Genomic DNA, 21,325 nt, shown 5'->3' on the forward strand with positions numbered 1-21,325 from the left:
TTGGTACATACTGCTGAAGTACTTCGAAACACTGACAACTTTATGAAGGTAAAACTTTTTTACCTCCTTTTTCTTATATTTCTTCTTCTGAACAAGGTTCAAGCTCTCCTCCATCAGCACCAGCCACATCTGAACTAACTCTTTAAGTCACCAGTCATTGTGGTTTTGTCTTTTCCAATCAGTTTAATTTCTGTTTCCAGACGAGTTTTTTATTTGTGTCACTATTAGTGTTAATGGTTTTTGTTTAATTACCAATCTCATTATTATTATTTTACAGAAGATGTTGGTCAAGGCCATGTTGAGGAATACCAGAATAGAAACTGCACTTTATGAACTCAAAGTGATGCAGATCTCCCAATCCTCAAAAAAGATAAATCAAATAACCATAAAATAAAACTACACATCTGTGAGATGCTTTAAAGAAGTAGATATTCAGATGATCCATGATGGGTTTGAAGATCCAAGAAACTGGTAGTGGAAGAAACACAAAAAGCACTGGGAGATAAATTACTGCTGTCAGTGAGAGAAAACAGCTTTTTAGGGAGTTAGAAACATCAGTCGGACAATACGGCCACTGAAACATTCACATGGGAGACATTTTATTGGGATGTTAAATGAAATATATTTGCTTGAAGTATAAAAACTTCACATGTGTAGAAATCCAAAGAACATTCAGTGAAGAACAATGTTTTCATACTACAGATACAATATACCAAGCTGTGAATCCAGGAAAACAAAAGTTTATCAATGTTAACAAAGCGGTTTGGCATATAATAAAATATAAAATATAATTTAAAGTTATTAAATGCTTTTTGGTGGCAAGAACAGAAAACAGGTTAACAAAGACAGGATTTCAGAAACACTGTGGACCTGACACTGTAGCACAAATGTTAATTCTATTTCAAAGCCTCCTTCACAGAAAACACACTGAATGTAACAGTGAATACTTTACAGAAATTTCACAGTAAAAAGGCAGAAAATACCACAAACAATGAAACAGCAGCAGCAGTGAGAAGCAAAGAAAGTAACCACATTGCATTAATCGCCACATCAGCTCTTTTCTCCTTATACTTACATAAGTTAATTTCTAAAGTTTAAAAAATGTTAAATATTATGTCACAGTCCACAAGAGGAAAATGCGGGATAAAATAAGGTCATAAATCTGAATTTTAAGGGAAGTGAGAAATAATTTTACACTGTAAATACAAAATGGTCCAAACCGAACCGTACAAACATGAAACAACACAATCTTAGTGTATTATTCAAAACAAAAGCAAAATTAGGCTTAAAAAGGGACTTTTAAGCCTAATTTTACCCTAAACAACAACACTTTTAACTATTTACCTTCTTCTATTTAGCTTATGAACCCTGCTATACACATTTTATTAATACCTCAATATATTACTGCACTTTTTGAGTACTTTGATGAAGTGGTACTACAACTCCCAGCGTCCCATCAGCATTTTGTAAATAAGAACAATGAAAAAAGAGAACAGCAATAAAGTGTACAAATTTGTCACTGAAGATGTTACAATGTAGTTAAAATTAGTGTAAAAACTACAACTCTCAATACTTACAAATACTAGAATTTTTAAGTGCATATACTACAGCTCCCATCAGGCATCAGTTGGTCAGCTGAAAGGCTCTGCTTAGGACGAGTTCAGTTGTAGCTCCACCCAGATGACACGCCTCTACAATGCACACCAGCCTCTGATTGGTCAGCTGGGACGCCATAGCGATAAGGTCACCTGAGAGGCAAAGAGAAGACCCTTTACTATCACATCTTTGTGTGTGGGAAGGTGTGACCAGATATGCTCTGTGGGAACATATCTAGTTTGTGAGGACATTTTTAATTAAGAGGATATTTCTGCTTTGTGGTCTATGCATTACAAGGACATTTCTGCTTATTAGGACGTTCCTGCATTTTGGGGACAAGTCTGCAATAGAAGGACATTTCTGTTCTGCAGGAAGCTTTCTGCTTTAAGAGGACATTTTGATAATGTAAGTGTTTCTGCTCAGTGTGGACATTGTGTACAAAGAGGACATTTGTATTTATGAGGACATTTTTACACTGTGACATTACAAGTTACACACTGTGAGGATATTACTGTTTGACGATCACATTTCTGCGTTATGAGGACATTTCTCTCTATAGCAGACTTTCCCAAACTGTGCCCAGAGACATTGCAGGGCGATCGTGGCTCAAGAGTTGGGAGTTCGCCTTGTAATCGGGAGGTTGCTGGTTCGAGCCCTGGCTTGGACAGTCTCGGTCGTTGTGTCCTTGGGCAAGACACTTCACCCGTTGCCTACTGGTGGCGCCAGTGTCCGGCAGCCTCGCCTCTGTCAGTGCGCCCCAGGGTGGCTGTGGCTACAACGTAGCTTGCCATCACCAGTGTGTGAATGTGTGGATGACTGGATAGGGACTAGTAAAGCGCTATATAAATACAGGCCATTTACCATTGCAGGGGGGGGCACGGTATGAAAAGGGGGGGGCAAAACGCTTGGACACTGCTAGCACGGGGCGCCCACAGAAACACAAAGCAGGAGATGAAGCATCGCTGAATATGTTTCCAAACCAACTTCATTCTAAGCCAAAGACCAGAAAATATGGTGAAGCAAATCTTCCCTTTGGCTTCACCTGCACAAGTGCCGAGGTAGGTCTCCTGCAGGATTGGTTTTCCCTTTGTCAGGAGCAGCGCTGGGCTGTTTAAATCACAAACAGTATCCTACAGTTGTTTATGTTTTTAAACCCATTTTGCACAGAGAGGCATTTTTTGGAAAATGCATTGATAGCAATGTTGAATATTATTTACACATCAAAAAAAACAACTACAGTAAAATAATCACATCGTGACGCCTCTGCCTTTCTAAATGGAGGGACAGTAACTGTGTGTGTATGTAAGCGTGTAAAACCTGAAGATGGTAAGATTAACAGTATTTTGTCTCTATCTACCATTCTGCTATTCATCTCAACAATAACGTGGCGCACAGCGTGGCGTGAAAATAGCCACATGCCTTTGATGTTGCGTGACGAACTCTGTATTCCTCGTCCACACGTAAAGGCAAAAAAGGAGTTTAAAAAAATCATCATTTTTGGTGATTCGAAACGCCGTTTACGTGGACGAAACAGCTGCGTTTTCAAATATACCCGTGTAGGTGCGGACGTAGCGTAAAAGAGTTAGTAGTTTATTTTATTACTACCTGTAATTTATTGCAGATTACTTGTATTTGCTTAATTGTTTACTAAATGTTTGAGGTGTGAAATAAACCGCAATGGAGCAAAATATGGGTGTGTGTTTGGTTGGAGGATGTGTTAGTGCGCACAAAGGGGGGGGGGGGGGGGGGGGGGGGGGGTTCTTGTAAAACAAAGGGGGGCCCAGCAAAAACAAGTTTGGGAACCACTGGTTTAGACGATGTTAGCACAGAAATATTAGCTTCTGTCATGACTGATGAAGTTGCTGGTTAATAAAGTTTCCAGTAAAGTGTTTAATCGCAGCCACAGACTGCAAATGATCAGTGACTCAGGTTAACAAAAAAGAAAGTAAGAGGAAATTTAATTCTATAAAACGTGAAAAATTCCACACACATGTAACTCACCACTGTGTGAACATCACAGGGGAGAAATCGTTTCTCTGAGTCAGAGATGAGTGTCAGTAACACAAAAGTAACACTCAGTGTCATGCAGTGACTTTTACACAACCAGATCAGATGAACCAACTCACACTAAAACATGCATTTTGCTGCACTCTTTACACTCATTTCTTTTCTTTCTGCTCTTTTATATATTTTGTAAAACCACAAAAAATATTTTATATCAGCAGCAAGTTTCCTCAAACTGCTGCATCACAGCTTTCATGCTCTGACCTGCATGTGAAATGAGATAAAAGCTCTTTATCAGTAACTTTTACAACTTCTGGCAGGTTAATGTCTGAACTTTGGAGTGAAACACACCCTTAGTTACAGGAAATAACACCACTGTCTGTAACTAAGTGAGTCCACCTTAACACCACCTGTGTGTGTGTGACTGCATTACACTCCCACTGCTGGGAACCTGAACAAGAACCAGAACAAAGTCTAAAATAGAAGCTGACAAACAGCTGCACCACCGAGTGACACTTTATTTTATAAACTTCACAACAGGTTTCATGTTGTGACCTGTGGAGGTGAAAAGACACAAAACCTGTTTTACAGCTTTTGAGCTGCAGGCAGGATTGAAACACACCTTAGTTAAAAGTCAAACAGCAACATTTGTCTCCTCCCCTCACGTCACTCAAATGTGACAAACCAGGAAACAGGAAGTTCTTCGTCCTCAGTAAAGAGAGACGCACAGACGATCAGACTGAGCTCAGACCAAACTAGCAGCTTCCTCTGAGTGAGTCCAGCTACAGGAGAGAAAAGTGGAAAACTCCAACACTGCTGCTTCAAGCTGCTGACGCTCCACACACTGAATGTGAGTTTGAACAAAAACACGACTCAAAGGAAGTTTCAGTGAAGGTGGTAGAGGAGGGAGGGGAGCCAGGACTGACTGTACTTCCTGTCTGCTGTTTTCAGCTTCACTCACAGACTCAATGGCTTCCAGATCAGAGGAGGATCTCTGCTGTCCGGTCTGTCAGGAGGTCTTCAGAGATCCTGTTATTCTGTCATGTAGCCACAGCTTCTGTAAAGACTGTCTGAAGAGATGGTGGAGAGAGAGACCAACACATGAGTGTCCAGTTTGTAAGAGAAGATCTTCAAGGGAAGAACCACCTTTATGTCTGGCTTTAAAGAACCTGTGTGAGTCGTTCTTACAGGAGAGAGATCAGAGAGCTTCAGAGGCTCTCTGCAGTCTGCACTCTGAGAAACTCAAACTCTTCTGTCTGGACCATCAGCAGCCAGTGTGTCACATCTGCAGAGACTCAGAAAAACACACCAATCACAGATTCAGACCCATCGATGAAGCTGCACAACAACACAAGAAGGAACTTCAGGAAACTCTGGAGCCCTTAAAGAAGAAGTTAAAGGTTTGTGAAGAAGTTCAAGTGAAGTTTGATCAAACAGCAGAACACATTAAGGTCCAGGCCCGACACACAGAGAGGCAGATTAAGGAGCAGTTTAAGAAGCTTCAGCAGTTTCTAGCAGAGGAAGAGGAGGCCAGGCTGGCTGCACTAAGGGAGGAAGAGGAGCAGAAGAGTGGGATGATGAAGGAGAAGATGGAGGCTCTGAGCAGAGAGATAGCAGCTCTTTCAGACACAGTCAGAGCCACAGAGGAGGAGCTGAGAGCTGAAGACATCTCATTCCTGCACAACTACAAGGCTGCAGTGGAAAGAGTCCAGCGCTGCCCCCTGCTGGATGATCCACAGCTGCCCTCAGGAGCTCTGATAGACCAGGCCAAACACCTGGGCAACCTGACCTTCAACATCTGGAACAACATGAAGGACATGGTCTCCTACACTCCTCTCATTCTGGACCCAAACACTGCTCATCCAAACCTCATCTTGTCTGAAGATCTGACCAGTGTGAGACGAGGAGGAGAGAAGCAGCAGCTTCCTGATAATCCAGAGAGGATTGATCGTTTCTATTCTGTCCTGGGCTCTGAGGGCTTTAACTCAGGGACTCACAGCTGGGATGTTGATGTTGGAGACAGTACATGGTGGGGACTGGGTGTGTTAGCAGAGTCTGTGCAGAGGAAGGGAAGCATACGGTCTGGATTATGGATAATATTTTTCTCTAAAGGTAAATACTCAGCATGGTCACCATCAGCTGTCACTGATCTCTCAGTACAGAAGAAGCTCCAGAGGATCAGAGTGAATCTGGACTGGAACAGAGGAAAGCTGTCGTTCTCTGATCCTGATACTAACACACACATACACACCTTCACACACACTTTCACTCACAGGATGTTTCCATTCATTAACACTGTTGATGGTAAAGTGAAGGTGTGTCCGTTGAAGGTGTCAGTGTCAGTGCAGCAGATGAGTTGAGGATGATGATGTTTCTAATGTTGTTTCCTGTCAGTGAATTGAAGCTGTTAAACTGCAGCTGTCCTCCTGCTGCCTCGTTGTTCCAAAGCTCTTTGTTTCTCTTTTAGTTTCACTGTTTCTTTCTGTTTCTGCTGTCCACCTTTTCACATGGAAAATCATTTCACTGTTTCTCACTGAATGACTCCCCAAACTAGATTTGAAATTCTATCAAGTTTCTAATCATTACAAGTGATTCATGTTTCTATTTGATGTGTAAATGGAGATGATTTAGTTTGCTGGGATATGGACTGACATGTGTTGAATGGGAGGAGCAGTTTGTTGTTGTCTTCTTGTCTGTTTATGACAACAATAAATATGTTGTTGAAACAATGATTCATGTTTAACTCCATATATGAAATGTTTCTGATCTTTGAATTCTGTTTGATTAAAGACTTTCTTCATGACACAAATGAGATTTCAGTGTATTAATAGAACTAAATAAGCTCAGAGTTGAAAGGCTGGAGTATTATGTACGTGCTTCACTGTCAGGATCTTCAGGGGGATTCAAAGGGAAACATCAAACTGCTGTAATGAGATAAACTAGTTGGGCTGAACACACTTATCTGTAGTTTGTCTCCATCCAGGATCATCAGAATATAATGAACATGTGTGAAGAGCCACAAAATGCTGCTGCCCTCTCAGCATGATGAGCTCCAGCCTTTGTTAGCAGGACAACAGGAAACATGAGACAACTTTCAGAGACAGTAACCAACTGTGGCCACAAGATGGCAGCAGCTGATCTGAGATCCTTTATTGGACAGAAGGACTCTGCTCTGTGACGTCATCAGAGAGACGGCCTTCACTCTGATAGATCTGACGTCATGTCTGCACTGCGATGATGAAAGCTGATAAACACATTGTTATTGATCCATGAAATCACCTCTGTCCTCTCAAGTGTAGCTGTTTACAGAGCTGAAGAAGTCCTTCATCATCAAAACAGACAAACATGTATTTCCTGTATTAAGTGACGTCATCCTCACTCTGACCTCTTACATACATTCTGTTCAGTTTTCCTGCTGTAAGAAATAAACTGTGTGAAAATAGAAATGCAGGGAAACATCCATTAATCACAGCTGAGCCGTTTGTTTCTGACTCACATTCAATGAGGCTTCAGGTGTAAATACCTCAGAAGTGTTTGTGAGTTCAGTAGAAGCAGACCCAGTCGACCATCATGGCCTCCACAGCACTACACAATGCAACAGAAAGGCCTTCATCATCTGCTGAACCACCTCTGAACCACGACGCTCTCCCTGCATCTAAAAGCTGTTAGTCAGGATGAGATGCTGCTGTGATCGCTCACAATTTACCTGTGAGACCTTTGTAAATATTGTCTTTGTTTCTGGAGGAAACACCTTTAGTCTGTTTGTATTTGGAGTGCAGATCTGGGCGTCCATCACTTTAACCTGCACACGTTTAGTTATTGAGTGTAGTTGATGTTTGGCAGCATTTTATAAGTGACAGTTCATGAACGGTGAAGGAACAGAGGACGCCTGACCATCCTACCTGTGTCAGTAAGAAGACTTTCATCACAACTTCACAACTTAACACAACTGAAACCTGAATTCAGTGTTGCATAGTTTACTAACAGTGTGTGCTGACACTGAAGTTAGCAGTTTGTTTCCTAAGAGCTGCTGGGACAAACCACAGTGACCGGCTACAGAGTTTAGTTAAGGTGGTTCTAACATGTGACCTGTTGAATTATTTACAGGGATTTATTTTTCATTTAAAGCATCATTTGTGAAGTTTTTATGAAGTTTACTTCTTTTTTGTTCTTTGTGTAACGTTTAGATTTTCTTGTCTTGTGTTTTAACTCTTCAGGTTTCCTGTAACAGAGATGTAAACCACCGTTTTCTGATGCTGCTGCTCTGTGACATAAACACGGCCACTTTATTAGGCACACCTTGCTGACTGCAGGTTATAACCCCTGCTGGAAACATCCCCACAGATTTGGATCCTTATTGCCATGACAGCACCACACAGCTGCTCCAGATGCTGCAGGATGCTGGTCAGGGCTCTAACAGTGAAACTTTACTGAAAGTAACAAACCTGAGAGGAAATAAACTTTCGAACTAGCGGCTACACGGAAAGAAGAAACAGGAAAACATGGCAGAGGCAACTGTTTCTGTTAGTTGGACACTGCTAGCACGGGCGCCTCCAAAAACGCAAAGCAGGAGATGAAGCATCGCTGAATATGTTTCCAAACCAACTTCATTCTAAGCCAAAGACTAGAAAATATGGTGAAGCAAATCTTCCCTTTGGCTTCACCTGCACAAGTGCCGAGGTAGGTCTCCCTGCAGAATTGGTTTTCCCTTCATCGGGAGCAGCGCTGGGCTGTTTAAATCACGGACAAACAGGATCCCACATTCTTGATTTTTAGTTCACAAACACTTGTTGTAATGACGAACTACTCCTGACATGTTGGAGATGTTTGCTCTTTATACAGTAAAGTTACAGCAGGATACAAATAACATCAGGCTGATCCTGCCATGATTTGTTCCCTTGGTTCAAATCACAGACAAACAGGATCCCACAGCTGTTTATGTTTTTAAACCCATTTTGCACAGAGAGGCATTTTTTGAAAAATGCATTGATAGTAATGTTGAATTATTACGCAGGAAAAACAAACAAACAACTGCATGTAAAATAATCACACCGTGACGCCTCTGCCTTTGTAAATGGAGGGACAGTAACTGCCTGTAAAACCTGCAGACAGTCAGATTAACAGTATTTTGTCTCTATCTGCCATTCTGCAATTCATCTCATGTAAACAATGACGTGGCGCACAGCGTGACGTGAAAACCTTTGACGTTGTGTGTAGTAGGGTCACTAACACATGACCCTACGCTGTGTCACTGCATCATTTCATGTTTGGCACTGATCACCACCTGCACTCATGTATATATCTTTCTACGTAGCACTCATAATTCTTATTCTCATGTATATATCTCATGTATATCTCATGCACATATCTTTCTTTCTACATAGCACTTTAATTCTTATTGTCTGCACTGAAGCACCGCAGCAATTTCCTAATGTTGTAAACCTCAACATCTGGCAATAAACCCATTCTGATTCTGATTCTGATTCTGATTTATTTTCTTATTACCTGTAATTTATTGCAGATTACTTGTATTTGCTTAATTGTTTACTAAATGTTTGAGGTGTGAAATAAACCGCAATGGAGCAAATTATGGGCGTGTGTGGTTGGAGGATGTGTTTGTGAAGGGGGGGACATTTTTCTTGTAAAACAAAGGGGGGCCCAGCAAAAAAAGATTGGGAACCACTGCTCTGTGTGTGTTCACTGACCTGGTGATGGTGGAGGAGTGTGCGAGGAGAAGGCTCCGTGTGATAAGATGGAGGTCCAGGTGTTGGAGCGAGACGAGAGGAGAGAAGCGGGAGAGGAAGATGAGGCATGGGGGAGGAAGACGGCGTCGATCAGCACTCCGTCTGAGAGAGCTGAGGGGACAGAGTGGTTCATTTACATTTGGAAAATCTGACCGTGTCTCAATAAGATATCATGACAGTCACCATGGTTACCAGTGCGCTTATTAAAGTGTACCTCTCAGTCTCAATGTGTAGTAGCCATCGAGGGTGGAGTCAAACCTCTCAGGCGTCGCCCGCCCTCCCATTGCCACCGCAGCCACCTGCTCCTCTCTGTGGGCGTGGTCGTAACGCATCGGGAGCGTCTCCACAGCAACAGGTGGGAAAGGCCGGCAAAGTGTGGGCAGTAACAAAAGACGAGGCGTCATCAGCGTCATTATCATCGTCGTCATCGTCTTCATCATTGTTGTCATCAGAGTTTGTGTTTTCAAGGAACTCCATAGAGGCTTCAAAGAGAATCACTGCAGACAGACAGAAGATCGAGAACATCGTACTATGAGGAACGCCGTCCCCGTGGTCACTCAGGAGCACCGTAGCTCCATGATTACCATCATCTTTTTATGTTCTGTCATCTGTGAGGCCTATTCTGGCAGACACAAGGAGCACAGTTGGGTCTCTTTTATGAAAAGTTGTTTTTCTGGTCTCTGTCCTTTTGTCTTCTTGTTAGCACCACATTTGATTATTGTTTTTCTCACCTACGAGCATCGAATCTTGTGAGGACTAGTATTTCTGTTTTTTTCCTTTTAAATGATTACAGCCTCTCTGGTCACAGAAAGGTCACTTGTGAGGAGCACAGATTTTCTGAGGACTTCATGTAAACAAAGGCTCTCTATGAGTTTTAGATTGGGTCATACAGAAACTTCCTCTCAGCAAAGTGCAGTTTCTTTAAAACAACATTCAGTCTTACCCGTCTTGTTGTTCTGCTCCGGCTGCAGTGTGATCCGGGGACTTCTGAAGGGACAAAACAATTCAACCTCCTTAGATTAGAGTTCACCTGTCACGAGGAGCTCTGACTAGTCAGACACTGGAATAGTGCGGTATGCAGTTTATACATTAATATAACCCGATGACCCGGAGTCAGTGACATCCCCCTCAGAACTGACCTCTTGTTTGGCGTGTCCGCCTGCAGAAGCTGCTTCCTCTTCCACGACTTCCTGCTGAAACAAACATGGTGAGTGTGACTCGCGGTCAGAGCTGAGCGGTGCAGTCAAAGCCGGTTTAAAGTCTCACCCTGCTCTGCGGTCCGGAGGACAAGGCGTCGACTTACTGACCAGTGAGGACGGAGAGGTCAGAGAGAGAGAGGGGGACGAGGGGGAGGAGGAGAGGGGAGGTCTGAAGGAACGAGGGGTGGAAGGTAACGGGAGTTGGGAGAAGTAAGAGGGGGAGGAGGGGGGAGATGCGTAGCGGTGGCGAGAAGAGGGCGAGGAAGAGGATGCGGAGGAGGGGCAGCGAGATGAAGCTCGGTCTGTCCAGAACAAGCAGCGATCCTCCTGAAGGAGAGACGAGGAGGTGTTAGAGGAGGAACAGAAGGAGGCCAGGCGGTCCGGGGAGTTTACACTGATGGAGACGCTTCACACAGTTCACACAAAGAGCTGATCTTCTACTAATTAAAGCTGCCGGAGCTCGAGTGTTTTCCCGATGTTCGCTGCGGGGAATCTCGAGAGCAGGAAAGTGATACACGAGTTATCCTGTAGCCTGTGGTCAACGCTGGCACATTCCTATTCACGAGGCTACACCGGCTTTGTTTCCGAGCATCTTTCCTGAATGTTTACACTGATTATTGGAAAACAGCTAATATGAACTAATAAGAAAGTGTTTGTTGGACTTTGTCTGTTTTCCTGTAGACGTGTGACCCATGTCCAAACTGGAAGTTTTAAGTTTTGAAAGCAAGCTTGTTACTTTACAGCTTTTGTCCCTTCCTCAAAGCTTAAAGTCACTCGCTGTTTAGTTCAGCTTGAGCCAAGAAGACTAAAAGAGACGTTTGGCCACCAAAGTCTGTGTTAGAAGAATTAAGACTCACATTGGGTCCCATTTGTATCCGTCACTACTCAACTCTTTTCTTCATAATTTAAGCAAAGGATGAATAAAATAATAGATTATGTCAAATCTGTCTATCTCAGTCAGTCATCTGAACCTTCTTTAAACTAAGTGCTGCACAAATCAAACCTTTAACGTAACTCTTGACTGAAATAAACGAGGTGCACTTGATTTATAACACAAGAGAAAACGAGAGATTTGCAGTGAAAATAAACACCAAAAAGTTGTCACACTTTCATCTCCGTCGAAGTCATCTCCACCCTTCTACACGCAGATATCTCCCTCTAGTGGCCATTGTAAAGAATACAGGTTACCTGCCAAACCCAGTCTCTGTTATGCTGAATGAGTCACATGACCTCTGCATGTATTTTTGTTAGAACAGATGAGGAATGTAAAATAACTGAACTGTTTACAGATCAGATCACAAAGTAAAGCAGTTTACATTTACATAACAGATAATTGTGCACTAGCTGTTACCTCTCCTCTGCGGCTATAAGTAACCATGGTGATGGTAGCCTGGATACAGAAGGTGTGTCTCTCCCTGTAACAGAGCTGCTCCACCTCCCTCTTAAGCTCCGCCCCTTGCAGGAATCCCAGCTCACCTGTGTTTTAGATTCAGCACAGGTGAGACGAAAGATCATCACTGAGATGATTGAAGCTCCGACCGTCAGAAAAATGAAACTGCTCTGTGGTCAGGAGCTATAAACACAGCACGCTGACCTCTCTTGTCCTTCATGTATGTTTCCAAGGAGACCGGAGGGGGCGGGTAGATGAAGAAGCCTCCAATCAGAGCCCTGTTCAGCACCTCTTCATCGTCCTGGCTCCTCAGCCACTGGAGGAACTGCCGAACTGGGCGGAGCCTGCGGTAACTCATCTCTGAGTGGTGCCCCAGGCCTGGCAGTCGACCAATCAGGAGCGAGGACAGAGTTGACACACAACATTGACCGCCAGGGGGAGTCAGTGGGAGAAACGCTGCAACTGAAAATGTGAATCTAGCTTCGTACACAGCGTGTTACCTGTGCAGTACACCTGTGTGTAGGTGGTGTTGGTCAGGTAGAAGCAGTTGTGACCTTGATCCGAGGACCTGACCACCTTCAGTCGTGTACAAACAACCACGGACACTGCAGACGGAGGACGGGTAAACAAAGATGAAATGTGCTGTAGACACACATTCACATGTTCACGAGTCAAATCTACGGTGTCTCACGTGGGTACAGCCTCAGGTGGGTTTCTGGCTGAGACGTGGAGAAAAGTTTCACCATGACTGGCTGCTCACTCGTCCCGTCCTCCAATCGTAGCCAGCGATACTCCAGAAGCTCCACCCCTCTGCCATCTTCAAATTAAAATAAAATATAATAATTAGGAATAAAAAGCCAATTTCTTTGTGGCTGAAAGAAAACTCAAAGAAAACCAGCAAATTTTGTTGTCATGGTGTGTTTTTATCGCCATGGTAACTCCCTCACCCTTGCTCCTGATTCGCTCCGGCCGTCCTGAGAACGTCAGCAGGCCAATAACATCACATTGAGCACCGTTAGGGCAGTCCAGCAGCTCCTTACTGACAAAAAGAGTCAGTGTGTGCACTTGTCTTTCAAACCATGAGAGGACATCAGCTTTAAACGATCAGAATGAGGACATCTTTGAATTATGGGGACATTTCTCATGTATGATGTTTGCCTGTTTGAAGGGCAGAGTTTAGTTTCAGGGTCAGTGAAACATTCAGCTGCAAGGACCAAGGTTACCGACAGGAGCCAGGAATGCTTTATTTAGACTAGAAGAGGACACAAAACATCTACCAAGGCCAAGTCCCCGTTTTTTGATCAAACCCACATTAAAACCTAAATTGCTTCACTAATATATAGTGTTTTATAGTGTCTTCATAATCTTGCTCACAAACAGATAAACAAACAGCAGCCTCTAAGGGAGTGTTTCCCACCACTGTGCCACAGCACATAAGTGTAACATAAGAAATTATCAGGTGTGCCGTGGAAGTTTATCCACTTTCACCAGATTGGTACTCCAAGCGAGTTGCGTGTAGTGACAGGACGAACAGGAACAGGAAGAACAATTAGATTCTCTTCAACTAAGTGGGTTAAGTGGACTGCCAACCGCCAGTAAAACAGAAGAAGACAAGAAGAAATACTAATGTACAGAGTAGTATTATAGTACGACTACAATAAAGAGGAAAAAAAAGACTCAGAGCTGTTGAGGAAGAACTTCCTGTGTGTCTTTCTTCAGTTCCTGCAAGAATATCAGCTTTGTGTTCAACTAAGCAGGCCTGGTTTCACACTAAGTAAGTAAATTGAGAGCAGATTATCATTATATTTCAATAAAAATGGTTTTTGTGACATTTTTGTTTGGTGGTGTGCTTTGTGATTTTTCTGATGTGAAATATGTGCCGTGGCTCAAAGAGTTTGGGAAACACTGCTCTAAGGGTTTGAGTAGAGTCCTCATGTGCAAACAGGATCATGTACCTGTTGTAGAAGCTGTAGGTGGGTGCAGGGGGAAGATAGTCAGGTGAAACAGTGGATTCTTGGAGGACAGAAATCTGTGCAGCAGGATTTCTGCTGTTCACACTGATCTCTGCACAGAAAAACAGAATCAGAGCGATAACTGTGAGTCACAGGTTCCCACGTATACAATGTTCAGTTAGAATAAGTCTGCCTTCTAACCTGTGGTGAGATTTAAAGGTAACTGAGAAGTTGAAAAGGCTAAAATGAAAGATTAAATATAGACGTGTGTGAATAACACAAGTGGGGAGACTCAATGAGAGGGCCACTGGACACAAAAGCAAAGAATCACCAGTTCAAACTGAGTTTTAGGGTGAAGTTAATATAATAATATGTTAAGCTTTAAAATCTGCACATCATAAAACACCTTTTACCCAAAAGTACCGGAGTTTGAAAAAGGAAAAAATGACTAAAAAAGTCTCATTGCTTTGGTCCTGTGTACCTATGTCGTTGAGCTCAGCCTGGTAATGCTGTTTGACTCGATAGCGTCTCAGGCTGATGATGTCACCGGGCTTGAGGCAGCGGTACCAGCTGACACATACACTGTTCCACAACACCACCCACACATTTCCTGTCCGATCGTTCACCTCCAGCACCGCCTGAAGCAGAGGGAGCGAGAGAACAGTTTATAAAGTCTGGAGTTCCTCAGGGATCAGCATTAGGTCCTCTGGTAATTACATCCTTTGTACTACTATGAACAAAGGCGTGTTACGTATGGCTGTTACACTGTCTTTATCTGTTTCACTTGAGTGGCTCTTTAAAACGATTAAGCTAAATTTGACAAATAATACCCAATTATTCCAGAAAATTGGACAAAATATGAGACTGAATGAGCAATTTTCCCCTGCTGGTATAGCAATTAATGCTTGTTTACACGGTCTGATGTTGTTTAAGTTTGAGTTAGTTTAAACAGTGAATAGGTAAATAAATAATAGAAATCTGTATTAATGTTTTTGCCAGTGTCAATAATGGCGCACACTAACCTTATAAGGACACTCACAGTTCCGGTCTGTTCTCCCGTAATACATGAGATGTGATTTTTTGATGATGCGTACAATCAGTTCGTGTTGGACGGCGCCTCTGGTGATGCCCCGGCGACCGTACAGGTAGGACTCATGCAACTCGGATATGGTCACAGCAGGACATCGTCCTGTTAACACACACAGTCAATCCAGCCAACAAGAATGACATGAATCCCCTGTTTGAACGGATTTGTCTTAACTCACTTTATATTTTATAATTCTATAATTTACTATTACAATCTTCTGTCATATATCTCCTGTACTAGCAGTCGATGATAACGTTAAAAGTGGCAATCACACTGTTTTTTTCTACTCTTATATTTGTGTGATGTCATTGAGAGACAGACACCACACCCACCTGCTCTCTGGGGACAGGCAATGAGAAGAAAGGCTTCCAGATAAATGGTAAAAATAAGAAGTCAGCGGGTTTGTTTGAAGGAATGTTTTTTTAATGATGCCAGGTCTCTCTTGGAAATGAGATTTTTAATCTCAATGAGATTTTTTACCTGGATAAATAAAGGATTAATAATAATAAGACATAGATACCTTCCTCTGGCTCTTCTTCTGCTTCCTGACCCGCTGTCTCTTTATCAGTGGCTTCCATCCACACCTCCCCGCTGTAGTCCACATTGTTCCACAGAGGGAGAAAGACGGTCCTGCTGGCTCTCAGAGGAACCAAAGGACCTGCTGGATAAACAACATCAGCAAATCAGAAGCTTTAAAATTTTAGAAGCAAACCTTTTAATTTACAGCCCTCCCTGAATGTTCAAAGTCACTCGCTGTTTAGTTCAGCTTGGACATCATGTCCATCATTATCCAGTTCTTTTCTTCACTACTCATGTAAAGGATGATTCTATCCATCTCAGTCTGATAGCCAGTGACTGGCGGCTGCCATTGTAAGACGTTCTTCAGGGTCAAAAACACCAGAAAACTCTAAAACTAAATGGCCTGTATTTGTATAGCGCTTTACACATCCAGTCATCCACCCATTCACACACTGGTGATGGTAAGCTAGTAAACTAGTTAGAAAGAACGGGTTTATCACACTCGTGCACTTTGAGGAGGCCGATGGTTGTGAGCAGAATAACATTTGTGAAGAAATGAAACAGATAATTTTTTGTGTGGTTCACATGCTTCATATGTGCTACTAGAAGAGCCATCGTGTCAACCTTCTCTTAACTAAGAAGCGCTGCAGAAATCAAACCTTGATCAAAATGAAAGCGGTGAAGTTGATTTGTAACAAAACAAAAACAGATCAGCAGTGAAAAGGAATATAAAAAAAACGTTTCATATTTTCATAATTGTTTAAGTCATTTCCAACCTGAAATCTGAAAAATCTGAGAGTCAGAATCTCCTCGTTTCTAGCCTCTTACCTTCAGTTTTTGAGGATCCAAACCAGGGCAAAGAGTCCCAGTCCACATCCGACCATCTGACCCCGACTTCTTCATCCTCATCCTTCACCTCCAGGCTCACCAGCCTGTAGCTGCGGGAGCACACACAAGTCAGCTGGTCTGACTGCATCACAGCTCCATCTTCTCTATTGTCCTCACTCACCTGGCTCCTTCCCCAAAGGCCCCGGAGCACTCGGGGAGCTGTGCGGTAATGGCAGTGCTGAAGGTGGCGTGTCTCACTGCAAGCCCAGGCCGCAGGATGTTCCTCTCCACCAGCCGGTTCAGACCAGGATCCATCGTCACCTGAACCCGGCAGTCCCCATCACTCAATGTGGCGTCGTACAAGTCGTCACCTGAAGACATCAAACTGGTAAAACCCCAAAGAAAACCAGTATCGTCATCAGATTGAAATATATCAAACAACCAGTTAAAACCGGGTCCGACCTTTGAGGACGGCCTGGGGGAAGTAGACGGGGAAGCCCTGGTCCCTGGTATAACGCTGTAAGTCCACCACATAGAGGAACTCCCTGCAGACAACCGAAGAGGATGGAGATGCCTGCAAGGCAAAAAAAAGTGTTAGCATAGCTCCTGCTACACCTGTAGACGTTCATATTAATCACAACCAACTATGGGCTCAGTGTATGTACTTGCTGCTCCAAAAGCTCAGTTTATCACTGTTTTTCTAGTCTTGGATCTGTATGACATCACATAGAGGACAGAAGGGGCAGCCAATGAGAAGAAAGTTGTCTTAAAGGAGGAGGAGCAGGGGGAAGCTTAAAGGGCCAAAATAAAATAAAATAATTATTTTAAACTGTCATTCAGGTAAAACTGATGAAAGTTTTAGTGAATACAAAGTGGATAAAACATTTTGGAGCTGGAATTGAGCAGAATCGTTTCTACATTAAGTCTGAGTGATAAGTGGCCTTAAAAACAAAATACAACACGTACAACATAAAAACAGATTAATGTTTAAAGGATGAAAACAGGTTATACTCTAAATCCGTCATTTCGCTGTCAAAAATTTACTGACGCCTTCAGGCAGAGGTGCGTCACACAAACCAAATCCAATTTTAAAAATGTACTAATCAATGATTTTCTTATTCCGCACCTTCAAATGAACAAACCCAAAACACATCTGCCTATTTTTCTAAATACTTATGATCCTAATTTGATTTCGGCACAACATTCAGTCACCAGACGGGTTGCTGTTTCTTTTTAGGAAGTGCTTTCAAGCAGCTCATCCACAATCTGACATTTAAGCATGTTTCTTACAGGCTAAAAGCTAACGGATACAAGAAAGTTTGGACATGTTTCTACGTCTCTATTATGTAATATTAATTTAGTATTCGGTCGGTAAACATAGCGGATCCTTTTCTATATCACATATGTTTTTTTAATGTGAGAATCATTCAGCAGCGCTAACACGTCATACTGACTGCGCTGGTCAAGATAAAGCTGAAGGTTTTTGAATGGAGTCTGGTGGAGGATGGGGTGGCGGCAAAAAGGCGGGGGATTTAGCAGCTGTGGGAACCGGTTAATCAATCAGACCGATCAAGATCGTCCTGGCGGCTGTAAGTAGAGGAAGCACACCTTGTTAGTACCGGGTCTGGACCGGGCCAGGGTTCTCTGGAAGAGGCAGCCCGCGGCTGCCATGTTGAAGAAGCCCAAACAATAACAGTGCGGTGCATTGTGGGAGGAGGGAGGAGACGCAGATTTTCTTGTTTAGTATTTATGACTTAAAATACTAATAGAACAAAATAGGATTACTTGTTAAATTAGTGTTAAAAATCTAAATGTTTAGAAGTAAAACACACCTAAAGAAAACTTCTAAAAACGTCTTTTAAAATTATATTTGGAGCTTTCAAACTTGACCTTTGACCTCATGTAACCGTGTGTTTCTGCGTTGTGTCTGACAAAGAAAGGTAAAAGAAAAACCTCCAAGTAAACACGTGCTCGCTCCAGCTCCTCTCCCACAGGGGAATTGTAGAAAAGGCTCTGCGTTTATTTTTCCATTAAACATAAAGTACGAAGTTACATGGAACATTTTTGACATAAGAAAAAAAAACACCAGCAAAAAATCTGACATACCTGACAAAGAAAGGTAAAAGAAAGACCTCCGAGTAAATAACTTGCTCGCTCAGTGGGGGGTTCGCTCAACCCATCACAACTTCCAAGCTAGCCATAATTATATATTCGTGCTAGCATTAATATGACAATAATTGAACTAAAATCGCAATCAGAAACATCAGGGTGGCTAAATATGAATTACATGTGTGTTGCACAGGGTACAGGGAAACGACACCCACCTCCCCCACAGGGGAATTGTAGAAAATGGGAGAGGCCAAAGGGGTACACTGTATTTACAGGGTTGCATCAAAGAAGAAGAACAATGAGGAGGGGCTCTAACCATAATGAATACAAATACAGGCTTGAAGGTCCTAACAGTCAGGTATAAAGAACACATTTTGTGTAATTATAACAATATGTAATCTATGACTGGGTTACACTCACGGAGTTTACTTTATTAATTACATATAATATATACGGGCATCTTTGAGTAACAGGCGTTTTTTGCAGGCACAGGACTTTACAGATGTTCAGACAGTGACCTTGTTCTGAGCGGCTGGTTTATTACAGCGTTTATCAAGGACCTTCATCTGGTCCCTGAAGTATTCAGGCTGCTGCAGGTGGCACAGGTGAGCAGTGAAAGCAAGCTTAGGTTAGATGAAGCTCGAAAGCTGTGTTTTTACAAAGAGCCTGAACATGGCTTTTATTTCAGAGGACAAACAGAAAACAAAAGGAGGAAATAAACAAAAGCAGAGCAACAGGTTCTCAGCTAATAAAAACTTTTACAGCAGCCACAAAATAGTCGAACATCTGGGGTTAGTTTTCAGTTCCTGAACAGACTTTTGTGACCGTTTGGATGTGGTACTTCCAGCCACTAAGCTCTGCGCGTGAAGTGCTGCGAGTCTCTGAACTCCAGGTAGAGGCTGAAGAGCAGGTGCAGGGACTGGACGCGGCTGCCGTAGACGGGGATGTCGAGCAGGCTGCACACAATGTCCGCATACTGCAGCAGGTCACAGTTCAGGCGGGCGGACGGCAGCTGCAGGCGGTCCAGCAGCTCCTCGAGCTCGGTTGGCCACTCCTGCATCAGGCTGTCGATGTCAGGCATCGGTCTGCTGTACTGGACGCTCGCTGGCGGCTTGGAGCGGTGCAGCGCGCTGATGCTCTCCACCCAGCTGTCCACCGCCCGCGGGTTGCTCTGAGGGTTGGCGATGCTCGTCACCTTCTTCACCTGCAGGAAAGGAAACAATGAGGAGTGACTCTGACTTTAATGCTGAGTGTGTGTGCGTACAGATGTGTGCGTGTGTGTACAGATGTGTGTGTGTGCGTGCATACAGGTGTGTGTGTGCGTGCGTACAGGTGTGTGTGTACCTCGGTGGCGCCGTGTTGCTTGGTCTCCTCCGACAGAAACAGCGACAGCACCGTCGGGTCCGACTGCTTCACGCTGGGCTCATCCAGAACCAGCAGCCCCAGGTTGTCCGGTTTGCCATCGGCCCTCGGCACCTGTGGGATCACAACATGAGGTCACTCTGAGGTCAGAGGTCGCGCTTTCTATGCTATCAGGTGCGATTGTGTTCGAACCTTGAGGAAGGCGTCGATGTCTCCCACTGCAGGGATGAAGTCCGGGATAAACGGCTTCAGGTTGTGCTCCAGCTCAACGGACTCGGGGGTGTATCTGAGACAAACACAAAACACGGAAACTCCAGATGTGTGCGTGACAACTACGTGATTTACTGCAGGGTCTTTAACAAATAAAGTGCTTTGAGGTGACTGTTGTTGTGATTCGGTGCTTTATCAATAAACTTTGATAAGGTTTTTTTATTTTAGCAGAAACAAGATGGTGTTAAAAAACATGAGTTGGCACATGTGTGTCTCTGCTCACCGTGTGATGTACTGGAACAGCTCTTTGATGTCGGTGCTGACGGGCAGGTTGGCGTAGTCGGCGGGATCATACAGGCCCTCCGGCGCCTTGTGGAGCTTGCTGTCCTCCTCCGATTCGTCATCTTCGGAGTCCTCATCGTCATCATCATCTTCTTCGTCATCATCCTCTTCTTCCTCTTCTGGCCGCCCCCCTCCCGGCTCCTTCCCCCTCCCATGGTCCTCGTCAAACTCGTCGCTGCTGCTGTGGGCCGACATCAGGCTGTGAACCCTCCTGCTGCTCCTCCTGAACTCCACCTGAAAGACGAAGAAACAAAACCAGGTCATGTGACCTGAGACCAACCTGGAGCATGGCAGGACTGACTCAGCTTACAGTTCAACTCTGATGGAAGGAAACTTTATTTAGTGTTTTAATAAAAACTGGGGCTCTAAAACATGATGCTCACTCAACATTACCAGATTCACTCTTCTGTCATTTCTACACAGTTTCTACACAGACGAGTTTGTGACTGGAAACACTTTGAGCTTTAAATAATGAAGAAACACGAGCAGGCGTCACGATCACCGGTTAAACCGGAGCTCTCTGCAAGGACAGGAGGAGATTACCTGGGGCTGGCTGCGGGAAGTCGGGCTGTACACGCTCGGTACCTCCTCGGCGTCCGCCACATCCAGGCTCTCGTCGTACGGCTGGTTCTTCAGCAGGCGGCCTCCTCTGTCCCGGTCAGCCCGCTCCATCGGAGCCCGGCGGGTCAGCTGCGGGCGGACACAGTAAAACCTCCATCAGAAACAACGGTTTACAGTAGCATTAGCCACCTAGCAGCAGACAGCTAACAAGAAGCCGACACCGGCGGTTTTAAGCCGATTAACCCACCTGAGACAGCACACACTCGGCATGCAGAGACAAACGACCTGCCGGCAGAGCTAAACTCAAATCTGATAAATATGTTTTAAATGTCTTACTTGTCGTCTGAGTTCAAGCCAAACTCGCTTTTCGGCGTCAAAATGGCCTTTGTGGAATGTTACGTATCCTGGCAACGGGACGGGCA

The 21,325-nt window shown here is 43.8% G+C and overlaps 3 protein-coding genes across 4 annotated transcripts; 1 reads left to right on the top strand and 2 right to left on the bottom strand.

Annotated features, from left to right (window-relative positions):
- Positions 1-575: 575 nt before the first annotated feature.
- On the bottom strand, positions 576-18,025 carry LOC146712835 (RPA-related protein RADX). Its single transcript, XM_085444698.1, is given in 21 exon segments — positions 576-1,748; positions 9,306-9,455; positions 9,559-9,706; positions 9,708-9,841; positions 10,288-10,331; positions 10,484-10,534; positions 10,611-10,870; positions 11,895-12,019; positions 12,138-12,311; positions 12,434-12,538; positions 12,625-12,750; positions 12,881-12,972; positions 13,889-13,997; positions 14,367-14,523; positions 14,908-15,074; positions 15,493-15,630; positions 16,320-16,429; positions 16,501-16,690; positions 16,782-16,893; positions 17,928-18,001; positions 18,004-18,025. Coding segments are annotated over 21 exon segments (2,613 nt in total). The 3' UTR covers positions 576-1,623.
- On the top strand, positions 4,558-6,340 carry LOC146712836 (nuclear factor 7, brain-like). The gene has a single exon (XM_085444687.1). The coding sequence runs from the start codon at positions 4,569-4,571 to the stop codon at positions 5,958-5,960; it is 1,392 nt and encodes a 463-aa protein (XP_085300813.1). The 5' UTR covers positions 4,558-4,568; the 3' UTR covers positions 5,961-6,340.
- A 262-nt stretch (positions 18,026-18,287) lies between the features above and the next one.
- ift46 (intraflagellar transport 46 homolog (Chlamydomonas)) lies at positions 18,288-21,325 on the bottom strand. Of its 2 annotated transcripts, none has more exons than XM_085444717.1 (6): positions 21,151-21,325; positions 20,886-21,032; positions 20,284-20,576; positions 19,983-20,076; positions 19,773-19,904; positions 18,288-19,632 (listed from the first exon to the last, which is right to left on the bottom strand). In XM_085444717.1, exons 2-6 carry the CDS (start codon positions 21,012-21,014, stop codon positions 19,279-19,281), a joined length of 1,002 nt encoding a protein of 333 aa, XP_085300843.1. In that variant the 5' UTR covers positions 21,015-21,032; positions 21,151-21,325; the 3' UTR covers positions 18,288-19,278. The 2 variants fall into 2 exon arrangements, with proteins under 2 accessions (XP_085300843.1, XP_085300835.1); XM_085444709.1 differs by having other exon boundaries at positions 21,240-21,324.

Source organism: Copadichromis virginalis, linkage group LG3, assembly GCF_057382275.1.
Source record: "Copadichromis virginalis isolate Kocher_CV1m ecotype Utaka linkage group LG3, C_Virginalis_male_GT1.1, whole genome shotgun sequence".
Taxonomy (NCBI): Eukaryota; Metazoa; Chordata; class Actinopteri; order Cichliformes; family Cichlidae; genus Copadichromis; species Copadichromis virginalis.